The sequence below is a fragment of the Rattus rattus genome, chromosome 15 (genome assembly GCF_011064425.1).
Source record: "Rattus rattus isolate New Zealand chromosome 15, Rrattus_CSIRO_v1, whole genome shotgun sequence".
Lineage (NCBI taxonomy): Eukaryota > Metazoa > Chordata > Mammalia > Rodentia > Muridae > Rattus > Rattus rattus.
The window spans coordinates 33589486-33606475 of NC_046168.1; the positions used below are offsets into that span (position 1 = coordinate 33589486).

Sequence of the window (16990 nt, forward strand, 5' to 3'; positions counted from 1 at the left end):
GTCAGGCCATTCACAAGCCCGTAACTCCAACTCCAGGGGGCTCAGCTTCCTCTTCTGACTTCTGTTGACACCATATCCGCATCACACACACACACACACACACACACACTGTGGGGCCCTGGCATGGTAGCATATACCTGTTATCGTGGTACTCATGAGGATGAAGAGGAGGAAGACTAGGTTTCAAGGTCGTGCTCATTTAGGGTCAGCCTCAGCTACTTGAGACCCTGCCTCCAAGCAAACGCCTTCTTCAGACAGACATCACTCCCGTCCCCCTGCACTCAAGGGGAATGAACTGCCCAGCTCAGAGCAAACAATCCTAGAACGGGAGTGGTTTTACTCAATGGTCTTCACACTGTGTTTATGTTCTTCCCAACAATGGGAATTCTCCTAAAAGTATTTTAGATTCTGGAATCCACCATTAAATTATGATTCCACCAAGGGTAAAGAGGCAGGGATAACTGATAAATGTCTTACCACTGGAGGAGGTTTTCCACTGAGTGTGGAATACATCTCGCTTTTACTTTTGACCAATAGCAACCAGTCAACCTGCTGTGCCATGCTTTCCCATCATGCTCCTTGTGATGAATGATAGTGACTTCCATGGATCTACTGTGGCCTTAGAGTTATTTTTTTCCAAGGCACTTAAGCCAACACAAAAGACAAGTTAGTTTTGGCTCAATACTGGGTTCACTACCAACAGGCAACTGTACAAAAGTTTCATATGCATGTTGGGCAAACTGACTTATTTAAGGCTAAAAGTGTAATCTGTCCAAGGTTAAATTTTAATATTTGTCATCTCTGACCAATTAACCATAATGTATGAGGTCATATAATGGGAGCAAGACTGAAGATAAACGATACCCCACACCTTCTGAGTGGAGAAAGCATCTAGGAGCTTGAAAGGGACGGGTAAGCCAGGAGGTACCTGTAGAGAGGCAGTCCTGTTTAGGTGTGAGCATTCCAGTAGGAGTGTATATTTTCACCCTCCCACAGTACAAGAACGGAGAGAATGAGGGGAAACGGAGGTTTTGAGAATCTGGGACTTTATGCAGCTGGTACTCAGATAAATGAAGTGGCTTTCACTGCCTTGGGAAATAATCACTAGGAAGTCCTTCACATAAGGCACACCCTCAGATAACAGTTACCCAGGGTGCACACACAGCCCAGTGCTTCCTTCCCTGAGCATCGCCAATGATCCTGGCACTCAGAGGTGAGTGATGGACAGCTTCATTGTGTTTTGTAAACAGTGGCCCAGAGGGACAGGTGTTTACAACTCACTGAAATATAATGATCTTCTTTTCCTTTCCTTTCCTTTTTCTTTTTTCTTCCTTCCTCTCTTCCTTCCTTCCTTCTTTCCTTCTTTCTCTCTTCCTCCTCCTCCTCCTCCTCCTCCTCCTCCTCCTCATCCTCCTCCTCCTCCTTCTTCTTCTTCTTCTTTTTAAAGACAGGGTCTCTCTGTGTAGCCCTGGCTGTCCTGGAACTCACTCTGTAGACCAGGCTGGCCTTGAACTCAGAGATCTGCCTGCCTCTGTCTCCCAAGTGCTGGGATTAAAGACATGTGCCACTACCAGCATATACTGACTTTCTAAACAAGTGACCCAAGACTGTCAGGAGCTAGATACTGAGAATCAGGGCCAACCCAAGGAACACCCTGCAGTCCTAGCTTAGCTCAGCAGTGCTGTGGGTTCTCTAGAGTGTTGCTAAGTGCATAGCTGCATAGCTATTGTTTCTAGTTCCTTAGTGTCTTTAGATGGCCTCAAGCCCATGTCTCAGTGACCCACTATCAGGAGGGCTTCAGGGCACTGTTATTCACCATAGGAATTTTCTACAATGTGGCCTTTGACCATAATTTTATTTTTCTTCATCACTAAAAACGTAATGACCATCTACTCACAAGGAAGTCTAGGTTGATAGACAGGCCACCCAATTACTTGTCACAACTGGTTTTTAGACAACAGAAGCTGCCTCAATGACATCAAGACCACAAGTGTCTGCATTTCTCAACCAGCTCTAATAGAAAGATAGCTACTCAAGCTTCATTCTCTCCCCATGACCCTCCCAAAGCAAGGAAATCACCAATGACAAACGGCCATTGCGCTGAGGCAATGCCAAGAGCCAGTCGCATGCTAAGTAGACGCACTTGGCTCCCTCCTCTACACATTTGGTTCCTCTCTGGTGAAAAGCTGCAGGTCCGATCAGAAAATCCAGTCTCTGCCCATAAGCTGTGAACATATTTCTGAAACAGAATTGTTATAACTGGTACTGAATATGAGTTTCGGTTTGGGGATAACTTTATTGTTCTAGTTGCTTATCAAGTATTTTGGGCTATTCAGTTTAGGTTAGATAATACAACAGAAAAACCTAACATTTGAAAAGTTATTTATAAATAGTAAATAAAAATCTCCAAGTTAGGGCTGGAAAGATAGCTCAGAGGTTAAGAGCACTGACTGCTCTTCCAGAGGTCCTGAGTTCAATTCCCAGCAACCACACAATGGCTCACAACCATCTATAGTGGGATCCAATGCCCTCTTCTGGTATCTGAAGAGAGTGACAGTGTACTCATATACCTAAAACAAATAAATACATCTTTTAAAAAAAAGTCTCCAAGTTAGAGCTTGAGGAAATCACATGGTTCAAATATTGTATTTTGCAGAGAAGAAACTGCAGCAAGGTGGAAACCAAACCCCTCAGAGCACGTGTTTTCTCTTCAGCCCTGGGCCAGGCATAAGGCAAGGACTTAGGATAATTGGTTCATGCCTGACAGGAGGTGTAGGGAATGGGCAGTCAGTCCCTGGCTACACAGAGCCAGCAAGGGGCTGGCTGGATCATGCACTAGGTCCCCCCACTGCAGTCATCCTGGGTGCCTAGAGTCAAAGCGAATCTACAAAGAAGCAAACTGGGAATCCACATAGGAGGGAGCAGGAAGTTGCTCTAGACGAGTGCTAGGATGAAGGGGGAATACTTTACCTACTGTGCAGCCTCCAGCTGACACACTGGCTAGATGCGCAGAAAGGAATCAGTGATCCAAGAGGTTGAGAAAAACACACGGCAGTGGACAGTGGGCAGTGTGCCAGCAAGCTGGAGAACCACGGGGTTAACTAGGTCATCTCATTTTTTTGCACCCGTGCTTAGAGAGCACGGAGCCCAACTGCAAATGCTTAGGAAAGGGGATGTGATCTTTAGAAACTGGTGTCAACTAAGAAAAGCCTGGTCAGGGAGGTTATAGTCACACACGTGCAAAACTTATTCAACTCAATCATCTGGGTGATCCCGCTATCCAAGAGTCCTGGGGTGAGGAGACAGAACAAACGGTTCACCTGCCCTTTGCTAACCTTTAATCGCGTCACAAAGTGAGTAGCAACAGTCAGTTCAGAGGTAGGGCTCCCCAGGATGATCTCGAATCGATACTGCAGACCCAGCTTGTCTCGCACCTCCTGCAGCCGCTCCTTGGCCAGCATGGCCAGCTGCAGGGAAGGCACTCTGATGACGAGCATGTGTCCCCTTCCACTCTTGTTCTTTCCTGGGGAGGTGATAAGGTCGTCCACAATGCTGAGCGTTTCCGGTGTGCTGTGGTCTCGGAGTGACGCCATGGTGGTGAGAGCCATCAAGGCCTCTGAGTACTGCTGGATGAGAAGATAGCATCGGACCACCATGCTATGCAGACGGGGGTACCTGTGACAGAACACGGGGAGTTAGCGCTCAGCAGACGGCCTGCAGGAACGGCGAGGCATGCGCAGTAAAATGCAGGTGGAAAACAGCAGGAAGGGGCTACTGTGCAGAATAACATTGGATCCCACATTACTAGAAGTGACTCCACCTGTAATGCATGCACGACCTATTGGGATAGGCAAAGTAAATTAGAGTTTGGGGGCTGGCCTAGTCATTCTACCTTCTTAAAGTACCTTGTGGGCCAGCACCGGGACCAGGAAGCTAGACCAGGAAGCTAGAACTGCCAGACCACAGAAGCAAGCCCCACAGTTGAACAGTTGAACCAGCAATTCAGATGCTCATTAAATACTGAGTCACACGGGTTGGTACAGGTTAATTGTGAACAAGTCACAAATCCCTCATGCTGCTGCAGAAGCACTGCCAGTTCTGCTCTCTGATATGTGACTACAGTAAAGGAAACTGAGACACTGCTGTCATTATTCTTGGTGGATCAGACATTAAAAAAGAAAGAAAAAAAAGGTAGTGTTAGAGAGTGCCTGTAACTCTCTAGCTTGGGTAAGCCCGAGGCAGGAGGATTGAGAAGTTTACCTCAGTCTGGGCTACATAATGTGCAGATCCCAGTTTAATGGGATGCTATTTTAAACAAACAGACAAACAACAACAACAAAACCCAAAAAAGTGAGTTGGTGCAGGGGAAATTAGAGCTAGCTAGAGAAAGAGCATCCCCTAGTGGTGAACCTTTTATTACCAGAGACGATTGGATTAAGAGAGCCTGAGAATCTGGGCATTACTGTTCTCCCCTCCCTAGACTGCCAGGTGACAGTCACATTGATCATGCTGGCTGTTCAGGCTAGGTAGCAAATAGATGTGTCATTTTGGTGCTCTTCCTCTGGAAGGGAGACTTAATGACTAAAGAGAATAGGCCTCACTGGGTGCCTGAGAAAGTAGGCACTGGAAGGCAGGGCTGTGCAAGCTTTGGCTGACTGAGGTGCTGAGAGTGGCAAAACCCTGAGGAGTCAGTCTGGCCCCTTTCTTCTTGGCCACTAGTTGGTAGCTCATGAGCTGCTCAGCAGCAAGGTGGGCACCTCTTCTCTACTTCTAATTCTCCTCAAAATGTTCGCAAGCTTGCTTGGAAAAGCCCAGAGTCAAATACCAGTTAGAGCCATTGAATGAGCACCACAGCTTTGAGGGAGTGTACCAAAGGTGGCCAGTACTCTGGCCTCTCCACCTTTCATGGGACCAGTGTGGGGACTGAGAGAAATTCAGCTACTTGCTCTCGATCACTGACTGGAGGCTGATTGGGCTGCACTGATTCAGGTCTCTGTCATGTCTTCTAGTACTGCAGGCTTTGCTAGGCTGAGAAGTGCAGAGAAAGCCACGGTTGGGCCAGTCCTGGGCTAGTGCTGTCAGACATTCAATAAGTCATAGATATTAATAGCTTGGGCAGAAAGCTGGAAGAAACCACAGATGAGCTATATTTAAAGCTTAGGGTTACTTTACTGGCAATGGTTTTTCTTTCTTTTTTTTTTTTTTAAGCCAAAGTTAGAACAGAGATTAAATTCAAAGTACAAACATTTACAATCCACACTTTGACAAAATTACGACTTAATGGTGAAATTTCCCCCATCTGTTTGCATTAAACTATAGTTGTGGTTTTGTATTACAAAATCTAGTGGAAGTTGATGGAACCATCTTTTAAAACACAAGCCATGCACTCTTGAGGCACTGGGTTGAAAGGCAAGTTCTAAGCAGGGGAAGGAACTGGGTAGGAAAGTAAAATGGTGTCTTAGGAAGGACCACATGACAGTTAACGACACGGGTGCTGTCTGTTGCTGACGACCAATGCTGTGAGTGCGGGCTCCACTCTGAACCCGCTCCCTTCCCTGACACAGTGCTATCTTGCTGGACTGGGCATATCCACTTGTCTTTATTTTTTTTCTCTTTTCTTAAAACATTTTCAGGATGATAGGGCAGGCTGGTAAAGAGCTGACTCTGCCCAACTGGGTTCAGTCTTGGGAATCTAGAGCTACCAGGAGGTCTAGTTTACCTCACTGCCCATCTGAGATGGTCACATACAGGGTGGGAGGGATGTTAACCTTTTGAGTCTAGGAATCAGGCTCTGAGAAAACAAAGACAGAACATTCCTGGAACTGAGGAATAAGGGAAGGCTGACATGTTAGAGAGAATTATCTCTAGAATAGAAGAAATCAGACTCTCAGCCCTGAAGGTCAGGACTACAGGATGGGTCCCGAGGATAGACCATGTTTAAATGGGTTTTGTTCCTTAACTATGTTCTATATGTAGCCACGGCTTCCAATGTTTATCTTGTAGGGAACTGTCTAAGGATACTTGCCCACAGTGAGCAGGTGAAGAGGTACAAAGCCTGAGGTATAATGCCAGGAGACTGGCTAGAGGTCAGGGTAGTGACCTTCAGCACACTGAAGCTACCTAGGAGACAATCTGGGGTATGAAAAATGGTACTGGTTCCTACTTTAGGGCAGCCTGCCCTTGTTTGCCTTGTATGATCATCCGAAAGCCAGAATAGTAGAAGGCCATCTTGAGAAAGCTGTTTTTATTTGTCCTTTCCATATCACTTGCACAAGCACCACCAAAGGCAATGTGACATGGCCAGACAGACATTCGACTGTTTTTGGCATATAGTTAAAGCCAAGGGCAGCCTTCCTTACCTCTCCAAGAGGGTGCTCACCATCTTTTCAAAGGTCTCATCGCATCTCAGGAGGGGGCTGGTGATTCCCCACTGCAGAGACTTGCTGTACTCATTCAAGCCAAAGTACAGCTTCTCGCAGCCCACGTCCTCCTAATTGAAAACAGCAGAGCAGGGTTTGGTGGGAGGTAAGGGAACAGTTGTGGAACTTGACATCGACATCGCATTCCTGCGGAACTTAGTACGGTTAGTGGCATGTTGACGTTTTCCTTAGGAAACTACACCTGGGTTTGTCTCCACAGGGCAGACACCTTCTTTTTTGGCTAGAAGTAGTTCTCCTTTCTCATGTATCCAGAGCACTTGGGAAGAAACTAAAAACCTTAAACACTAGGAGTGTCTTAGTCAGGGTTCCTATTCCTGCACAGACATCAGGACCAAGAAGCAAGTTGGCGAGGAAGGGTTTATTCAGCTTACACTTCCACGTTGCTGTTCATCACCAAAGGAAGTCAGGACTGGAACTCCAGCAGGTCAGGAAGCAGGAGCTGATGCAGAGGCCATGGAGGGATGTTTCTTACTGGCTTGCTTCCCCTGGCTTGCTCAGCTTGCTCTCTTATAGAACCCAGGATCACCAGCCCAGGGATGGCACCACCCACAATGGGCTGGGTTGTCCCCCCTTGATCACTGTTGAGAAAATGCCTTACAGCTGGGCCTCATGGAGGACTTTCCTCAACTGAGGCTCCTTTCTCTGTGATAACTCCAGCTTATGTCAAGTTGACACACAAAACCAGCTAGTACAAGGAGTTTTGGTGTTATTTAATTGTGGTAATCCCCTTTACAAATAAAAATTAGTCTTCGAATGGAGAATAAAAATACAATGCACTATGAACATTCTACCTCATTAGACAGAACACACAGCACCAATGCTCACCCTTCTTACTGACTCAGTTGCCGCTGTGGAAGTAATTATTTTTTTGGGATGTGACACAAGGATGCCCCAGAGGATCCTGGGACATGGGACATGCAGCTGACTTTCAACTAAGAAGGCCCAGAATGTTAAGTTTTTGCTATTTTTGTTTGCTTGTTTTTTTTGTTTTGTTTTGTTTTGAGACTGGGCTCTCCGTCCTGGAACTCACTCTGTAGACCAGGCTGCAGAGATCCACCTGCCTCTGCCTCCTGAGAGCTGTGATTAAAGGAGTGCACCTTCATTTTTTCCTTATGCCTGTGCATTTTATTTTCACATTTTTATTTATTATGAATTTAATTTTTCTTTAAGCATTCTCTTGTTTATTTTATAAAGAAAACAAGGCTGATACTAAAGTTATAATAACATAGAAATAAATTAGAGGAAGCAGATTAGGAGTAAGAATGGGCTAGGGATAAAGTTAGTGACCCTGGAAATGCATGTCAGAAATTTATGCATCACTCCTTAGCAGTGGCTGTCATACTGGACTTTTCTTTTTGAGACAGAATCTTGTGTAGCTCAGGCTGGCCTTGAACTTGATAGGTAGCTGAAGATGATTCTGAGTTTCTGACAAATGCTGTCACCACAGGTTTGTGCCACCATGTTTGGCTCTATGTAGTGATGGGAATCAAACCTAGGGCTTCGTGCATGCAAGCATTCCACCAGCTTAACTGTATTTCCAACCCCAGAGCCTTTAAATAACCTATCTTATGCAAATTTGTGATTTGTGAAGTCTATAAAATAAACATAGGGGTAGCTAGTGAGATGGCTGGTGGTTAAGAGTGCTTGTGGCGGGGTTGGTGATTTAGTTCAGTGGTAGAGTGCTTGCCTAGCAAACGCAAGGCCCTGGGTTTGGTCCTGAGTTTGGGGGTCGGGGGAGGGGAGAAAAAGTGTGCTTGTGGCTCAGAACCCCAGTTCAGTTCCTAACACCCATCTGGTGGTTCACAACTGCCTGTAACTGAAGCTCTAGGGTTTCTGGTGCCCTCTTCTGGTCTCCGTGTGCACCTGCATGTATTTGTACATACTAACATGCACACACACACACATATACAGAAATAGAAATTATACAAATCTTTGAAAAACTATAAGGAACTATTGATGGGAAGTTTTTAATTTTTAGCACTCTCCTTCAAACAAGACAAGCCTGGCTGCTGGCACAGGGTCTTTCTTGAAAGCATTCTTTGTCCAAGGACTAGAAGATCTCTTGGACCTCAGAAGTCTGGCATAGATTGACTGACATCAGCTGCAAAGGACTAGCTCTTTTCTTTTTTGGTGGACTTGTGTTTTTCACTGCTCACTTTGGGAGAAAAGAATGCTGCCCATTTCATCTTCCATCTTTGTCTGGGCTGCACGCATAGTGATGCAGAAGGGCTGTGTTGTGCTGTCTCTTTCTCAACCCAGGGGCTGCTTTGTTTGGGAGAACAGAATCTCAGGGCTGATGCAGCAGCTCAGCACACAGGGGTAGTACTCAGTACCAAGTCACCTGTGCTCAAGCCCTATATGTGCTTTGTGCTTTCTTGCAGCTGTTAGCCCTTTGGAAGTCCTATGAAAGGTGGACACAGGCCTACAAGTGCTGACAATGGTTTTTTAATTCAAGAATTTTGTTATATTCCAATTTCTCTTCCCATGTTTGAATAGCCAAAGGAAGTGGACTGTGAGGATTTCTACATGTTGCTGGATGGGCTGAGTGTGATGGGGTGCATTTTCCTTTCTCTCTGTTGACCTCAGTTTCTTAGGGATGACTTCTTCTTCTTCTTCTTCTTCTTCTTCTTCTTCTTCTTATTATTATTATTATTGTTGTTGTTATTGTTATTATTATTATTATTATCCATACAGTGACTCATGCCTTTACTTCCAGCACTTGGGAGGCAAAAACAGGCAGATTTCTGAGTTCAAAGCTAACCTGGCTTACAGAACAAATTTCCAGGACAGTCAGAACTATACAGAAAAAGTCTGCCTCAAACAACAACAACAATAACAATAGCAAATTATTTTTTTAAGGTGGAGTCAGGGCTCAAGTAATCCTCCTGCCTTAGCTCCCCAAGTAGTTGGGATAATAGCATGTGCTTGTCATGTCTGACTATAAAGATAATCTTTTAAAACTTACATTTTAAAAGTGGTCTTACTGATCTGTGATTCAGTTGTGCATGGGGTATCGTTAGTGCACAACTCCACTGCCAGGTGGAGGTTAAAAAACAACTGTGTTTCTCCTTTTACCTTTCTGTGGGTTCCAGGGCTCAAAGTTAGGTTGTCAGGCCTGTGCTGCAAGCAAGCAATGTTACCTCTTGAGCATCTCCAAAGCCTGATTCTTTTAACCTTTTATTCCTAAAGTATAACAACTCCCTCTCTGCGGTGTCTTTAACAAACTCCCAGAATCACAAGTCAGGGCATCAATCACTGAGATCACTAACTACTCCTTTTAAAACATGAGCCCAATGCCACCATTAGACCTAAAGGATTCACTGTAACCACAGGGATGACTCAAGGAGAATCACATAAAACCTATTTCTTATCACAAAAAAGAATAATAGGGCAGGGGCTGGAGAGATGGCTCAGTGGTTAAGAGCACTGACTGCTCTTCCAGAGGTCCTGAGTTCAATTCCCAGCAACTACATGGTGGCTCGCAACCATCTGTAATGAGATCCGATGCCCTCTTCTGGTGTGTCTGAAGACAGCGACAGTGTACTCATATAAAAAAAAAACTAAATCTTTAAAAAAAAAAAAAGAAAAAAAAAAAAAGAATAACAGGGCAGGAGAAACAAGCCTTTCTCTCCATCATGGGGGTGAGTTCCCCTGCGGCCAAACATCATAGCAAAGAGACATACTGGAGAACTGTTTTGTTAGAGTAAAAATTATGTTTTAAAAATATTTTTACCTGAGGGTTGGGGATTTAGCTCAGGGGGAGAGCGCTTGCCTAGCAAGCGCAAGGCCCTGGGTTCGGTCCCAAGCTCAAAAAAAAAAAAAAAAAAAAAAAAAAAAAAAATATTTTTACCTTTAATTGACATAGAGTTAGTTGTAGGCTGATGTCATTATGCAGGTGAAGGCAGACAAGTTAGGTCAACATCATGATTGGACAGTAAAAAAAATAAGTCAGGGCTAAAGCTTTTGCTAGGCAGGAGAGAAGGGGAAGAAAGGAAGAATCAAGATGGAGACAGGGAAGGATGACCCAGATCCGGGTGGTCTTGAGTTGCCAAGGTAGCTGGGATGGATTCCTGTAGGTAAATTTATCTCATCTAGGTGGGCAGTTTACATTCTTATCAATTGGTTGTAAGTTTATTGTGTGGATGTATTGTGGATTGAGAATTTAACATATAAATCTGATTTTTGAGTTTGTTGAGTTGGGAGTTTATATTTTAACCACCAGGGGGTGGTTGCTGGCAGTGCGGGCAGAGTCCACGGCAGGGAGCCATGATAGGCCAGCTACTGCTGGACTTCTAGAGCCCTGATTTTACTGAGTAGCTGGAACCAGAGAGTTCTAGCAGAGAGCTGCCGGGAGAGAGACTGACCAGAGATGAATTAGCACTAGTTCCAATAGCCTGTTGGAGCCAGAACTAGCGACCACCTGGGTACGTGTGGGAGCCGGTTCCACTGCTTTTTTATTTTTTTACTGCAACATACAGTAATTATACATACTTGGGGCATTCAGGTACATATTTGTGGTATTTCAGTACATGTATATAATGTATTCTGATAATATGACAGTTCGTGGCACAGTTATCGCTTCAGACCTACATCTCTTTGTGTTGAGAACACAATATTTTCTTAGGTGTTTTGAAATAGTCAATTAATTATTTTCATTCCTAGCTCTCTCATTGCACTACAGAACAGGGGAAGTTCTTCCTCTTGTCTAACTGCACTGTGTACCTATTAGTCATCCTCTCTGTGCCCTTCCCAACCTCTATATGTTTAGTTCCTGCTAACCACGACTCTACCCTCTATCTCTTTAAGGTGTTCTTTCCAGCTCCCAGGTATAAGTGAGAGCACAGTGTTTGATTTTCTGTGCCTGATAATTTTACTCTATACAATGTTTTCTTGCCTCATCCAATGCAAATGGCAGAGTTGCATTCAAGCTTTTGTGGAACAATATTCCATTGTCTGTGTGCACTCTGTTCAATACTCGGTAGACAGCTGCAAAACTGCGTGCTGTTTTCTGTGTGCTGCAATGAGGTCACAAGTCAGAAGTCTTCAATGTGCTGACTTCCAGCCCTTGGCAAAGCTACCTCCGGTGAGACTGCAGAATCTCAGACCACACAGTATCACTAGGTTCAAGATACTTTTCCTTTGTATCTGTTCAACCGGCAATCCCACTTTGCATACAGTGAGGCCGCAGGCTCAGCCTGTATTTGGCAGGGGAAGGATGGTGGCAGGGCTCCACAGTCAGTGTTGGATGTGGTTGGCACCAAAACTACAGTAAAGCCACAACTTGGCGTAGTCTTGGTGTGATGTGGACACAGGGCTAGTGTTTTCACACTGAGGGTACTGCTGAAGGCTCACGGTCCCAGCCTTCTAGCAGTGTGAAATGACATGTCTGCACTTTCTGACTTAAACACACTTATTTTTCAGTACCCAAAGCATTTAATATCTTTACACAAGAGATCCACAATACAATAGCTAAGGTCTATCATTTTTATGAAACATTTCTATGATAATATAGGTACCATACAGCTTATAGGCTGTAGAATATATTGTTAGATATTAGGGGCTAGAACTAAACCAGAAAGAACCATCTGAGGGGTTGAGGATTTGGCTCAGTGGTAGAGCACTTGCCTAGCAAGTGCAAGGCCCTGGGTTCGGTCCTCAGCTCTGGAAAAAAAAATCTGATATACACACTATTGAGAAGACTACCCCCAGCACACGGTCCTACTGACGGTGCCAGTCCTGTTTCAACCAGAAGATGAAGAACCCACCAAAACAGAAACTCCACTTGTATGAAGGGGAGGCTAACTATCATGGACACAGGTCATACTCTTAGTCTACCCAAGCAAACAAGGCATCCAGGCCTTGGGTAAAATGAGTCACTTTTTTCTTCTTCAGTGTAAAAACTGAATTGAGAGCCTCAGACTTGCTGTGCAGGGGGGCTCTATGGATGGGCCAGCACCCTAGCACTTTGAAATTAATCATTTAAAGTCACACAGATAATTCAGGGCATCAATGATGCTCTGGTATGACATCACTTGCTCATTTGTTTGGAAATAGGGCAACACTCTGTACACAACCCAGGCTGACCCTGAACTTGTGGTCTCCCTGGGGTATAGGGAAACTCCTACATCTGGACATTAGAATCTATATAGTACAGTTAGGTCCTTATCTACACCATGCATACGTTCCTAAAGACTAGCTGCCCAATAAGCTTTCTGTCGTTTACCATTTCCCAGGTGTCAGTGCCATAATAATTGCAATTATCAGCACTCGGGAGAATGGGGTGAGGTGGTTAGGGCCAGAAAGGGCAAAAGAGTAAGATCCCATTTCAAAAAACTATGATCTCATGAAGGATGTTGGTGAGATGTCTTAGCACGTGTTTTAGCTGTGTTTTACCAAGCCATGGCCATGTTTAGTTCCCGGTTCTGCCTCCCGGGGAACTGCAAATGGCTGCAGGTAGAAGACTCACCGTGGTGTCCAGTTGTATCCAGTGGACCTCATTGCTGGAGCTGATTCGAGACTGCTGGGTTTGTAGTGTGTATGGGAAGGAGCTCACCTGGAGCACCAGGAGGTTGAAAGCTTCTAGAACTTCTCTGCAATTAATAACCCGATCAGCTAATCCGTGGGTTGGCTCACCATGTGACAGAGAGCCTGAGATCACACTGTAGAAACAGTAAAAGTTATGTCAGTGCTCCTTCACCCAGCTGACTGGATACAGACGCAGGGCAGCGTGGGGATAACACCGTACTTATTTTATTTGAGAGGGGCAGATACAATCAGAATGTGATCTGGAGTTGGGTGTGGTGGTACAACACCTGTAATCAGGAAGCACATGAGAAGCTGAGGCAGGCAAGATTAAGAGTTCAAGGCTGGGACTGGGGATTTGGCTCAGTGGTAGAGCCCTTGCCTATCAAGCGCAAGGCCTTGGGTTCGGTCCCCAGCTCCGAAAAAAAAGAAAAAAAAAAAAGAGTTCAAGGCTACCTTGGGCTATATAATAAAATCTTGTCTCATAAAACATATGATTTGAAAGACAAAAACATTATTCTTATTTATATTCTTATTTTTATACTACCCCTTCCAGACAGAAGTTGGGGGCTCTTCCCTTCCTGGCTTTTCAATCTGATCCTAAGCTACTGAGTGTGAACTCACTCATGCAGCTCAAAGCAGCTCATCTGTGCCGAGTTGGATTATTTTACTGTGAAAGCTTCCAGTCCTGCAAAGACCTGCACCCACAGTCGCCTCCTTCCCGCCTCAGCATGTGAGGAGGGATGGGAACAGGGATGAGAGGAGGCCTTCCCTTCCCCCTTAGCCCAGAAAATCACACCACTAAAGTTTTCAGTTATGTTTAGTGTGAGTATGCTAGGCTATCATGCAAGGTCAAAACCACGTGTGTGTGTGTGTGTGTGTGTGTGTGTGTGTGTGTGTGTGTGTGGTCCCAGGAACTAACATGGTAGAAGACAGAACTAATTCCTACAGGTGAGGTGTCCTCTCACACCTATGTGTGCATAAGTGCTACATGAATGTACATGCATAAAATAAATTAATAACGACAAAAATGAAAATCGACATAAATTGGGCAGAAGAGTTTCAGGGGCAAGGAATGGTTGGGAATAAGTTGCCAATGGGAAGACACTGAATGCGAGGGTATCAGCGCCTTTACACCATGACCTAAAGGATTTCCTTAGGTAACAGTTACCGCTGTGGAAGAAATAAGGGATCTGCTCCCACTGAAGCAATCACCTCGTTAGCTCCACATGGGAGTTGTCATGAACCAGCACGAACAGTGTGTATGGGTTCTGCTTCACCCTCCTCATGAAAACTTCAAACTTGCTTTGAATCTCATTGTCCAGGCGAACAACATATTTCTCTGCTCTCTGATGAGCCGTCCCATTTTCCTCCAGACCCAGGTCTACAAGGACACCTGCCAAGAAGAAAAAAGTTTCTCTTTTTACACATTTTGTGTACAAAACACACACACACACATACACACACACACACGCGCGCACGCACACACGCGCTCAGTGTTTTGACCAATACTGGGCACACAGAGGTTTAGAGAGAAAATCTTTTATTCTTTCTCATATTCTGCTGAGTTTAGAGGAGAAAATGCCAGATTTCCCTTTCTTTTGAACATTCCATCCCATGTCTTTGGCCTGATCTAAAGAACAAGAAATACATTTCTGCTGCTTTGGGTTTTGCGACAGGGTTTCAGGGGCCTACACTGCCTTCCACGATTAGACAATGAAGATCAGAGACCTACACCACCACACCCAGCTTACAGAACAGACCCAAAGAATGCTCTGATTCTTGGAGTAAAGACTGTGGAAAGCTTAAGACCCATTTTATTTGGGTCCTTTTTGTAGGTAAAGTGCTAATGTCTACCTTAGGCTGCTAGGAAAAAACCAGCTTTGGTTTGCAGATATTGAATAAGTTAATATAACATAAAAACCTTATTTTTCTAAATTTAGCATAGAAAAGGAAAACACAAGTCCACGGCTTTACATATGCCAGGCAAGCACTTTCCCACTGAATTGCATTGCTAGATTCTATGGAAAACATTTTTATACAGGGGCACACATACATAGAGCATGGGAGGCCTTCAGTGAATGTTAGATTTATTTTCTAATTAATAAAACAAACAGAATTACCCATGATTACTGTATTCTCAGGAAATTAGAAATTGTATGACTTTAGCATGTTTGTGGCTCTGTGTATACGTAAGTTTGACATACAAACATCCAGGTGTGTGAAGCCGTTGGTCACAACCCAGCGTTCTGTGAAATGAAGTTATGAGTTATACGGATTTAATTTTACCCTTTTAACAAAATGACACCAACCAGCTGACAACCACACGCAGTTAGCATCTACAAACTACAATAACAGCCTTAAGTGGAATAGGAAGCAAAAGTGGAAAATGTTTTATTTTATGAAAGTTCATCATACCGGAAAAGGAAAACATAAAACTAATCTTAATTCAAGATTTTTTATTTTGAGACAGGGTAACCCCAGTTGGCCTGGACCTCACAGAAGTCTGTCTGCCTTTGCTTGCTGAGGGGTGGGATTAAGGGCATGAGTCCTAAATTTGTTTTCTAGTTTGACTTTTATTTATATGCATGCGGACCTGTATGTGGCTGCATGCATGTGAGTGCTGTGCCTATGGAGACAACAGGAGGCACTCGCTCTCTTAGAACTTGAGCCACAATATGGGTTGTGGGGATTGAATCCTGGGGTCTTTAGTAAGAGCAGCCAATGTTCTTAACCTCTGGGCCATTCCTCTTGCTCCCAAGGAGACTTTTCTTGGAGATTATTTTCCATTTTACCTGAAAGTAGTCACGTTTTATTGTTACTGTTTCCAAAGGACACTAAGCAATAGGTTGGCATTATGAAGTCTTTTGAGGTAGATGACCCGTGGTACTCAATCAGCACTCAGTAACTATTACTGGTCATTGACTTTTTGTCAGGTAGTCATCAGAGGTATGCCAGGTCTGAACATACAGGGAGGAGAGAGACAAAGGCCCTAGTGGCATGGAGGAGACACTGTCATAATGGAAGCAGGTCCTGTGAGAGTACAGGAAGGCAGCAGAAGAGGGGTTCCAAGAGCTTATTCTTGTCTGAAAAGGGGAAAAGAGTCAGGCCACCTGAAAATGAGTCTCTAGCAAACAAACAGCAGCAGCTACAGCATCTTTGTAAGAAAGCGACACATGTTCAACACCAGTAATCGAAGGGGAAATGCGAGTTACATCCACAACAAAATGGAACTGTACAAAAAACATCTTAGAACAGTAAGAAAGAAGTAGGCAGAGAAAACAACATGTCTCTACAAAATCCACAAACACACACAGAAAAGCTCTGAACTAAACCAAACTAAAAAGATGGTTCTATAACTACAGGTGTATGAGTGCAAAGTAGGTAGGAAGAATAGTAGGGGGATGCACACTTTTCTGAACACATCTCTAATACATGGATGTATCTAGATGTATGTATGTATCTAGATACATGGATGTAATCTAGAGCCTCAGAGAGCAGCGAATATAGAAAGCCAACCCTCAGGGAGTCAGAATGGTGACAAATGAACTCTCATTCAAGGAAGCAGACCTGCAAAGGTGAAGACATTAAATGAAGCACACCACCATTGGCTGCAAAGTATACATTTGAGGACAAAACCTTTAGTCACCAAAGCATTTCTCACAGAGACATGGGATATAATGAAGTCAACGGTCCAAGAGAAAGTGCACCCGGTGAGTGTGATTTCTTCCTGTGAGGCAGGGAAGGTAACACACAAGGAGAAGGGAAAGGACAGGATGAATTCTGGAATGCTTTTGGAATTGGGGGTCTCAGTATGAACTCATTATTTAAATGTATAGGAGAAGCAGAGAGGATAGATATGCATGTATGGATTGACACACACACTTACACTTCCTGGATGTCTACCTGTGTGTCTAAGATGAATGACACTGAAGTAGCAGTGAGGACACCAGCACCCAGATCTGGGCTTCTGGACACTTTCTTCAGTAAAAGGCTTAAAGCTTTCTGCATATAAGAAGCTAATTTCA

The 16990-nt window shown here is 44.3% G+C and overlaps 1 protein-coding gene across 1 annotated transcript in view; it reads right to left on the reverse strand.

The window, feature by feature from the left end:
- Greb1l (GREB1 like retinoic acid receptor coactivator) overlaps nucleotides 1-16990 on the reverse strand; it is a 238693-nt gene that overhangs the window by 26858 nt on the left and 194845 nt on the right. The window contains exons 16-19 of the mRNA XM_032885701.1: nucleotides 14178-14358; nucleotides 12907-13099; nucleotides 6360-6490; nucleotides 3336-3675 (exon numbers count right to left, since the gene is read on the reverse strand). Coding sequence (XP_032741592.1) covers nucleotides 3336-3675; nucleotides 6360-6490; nucleotides 12907-13099; nucleotides 14178-14358 — 845 coding nt within the window. The remainder of the gene's footprint in view (nucleotides 1-3335; nucleotides 3676-6359; nucleotides 6491-12906; nucleotides 13100-14177; nucleotides 14359-16990) is intronic.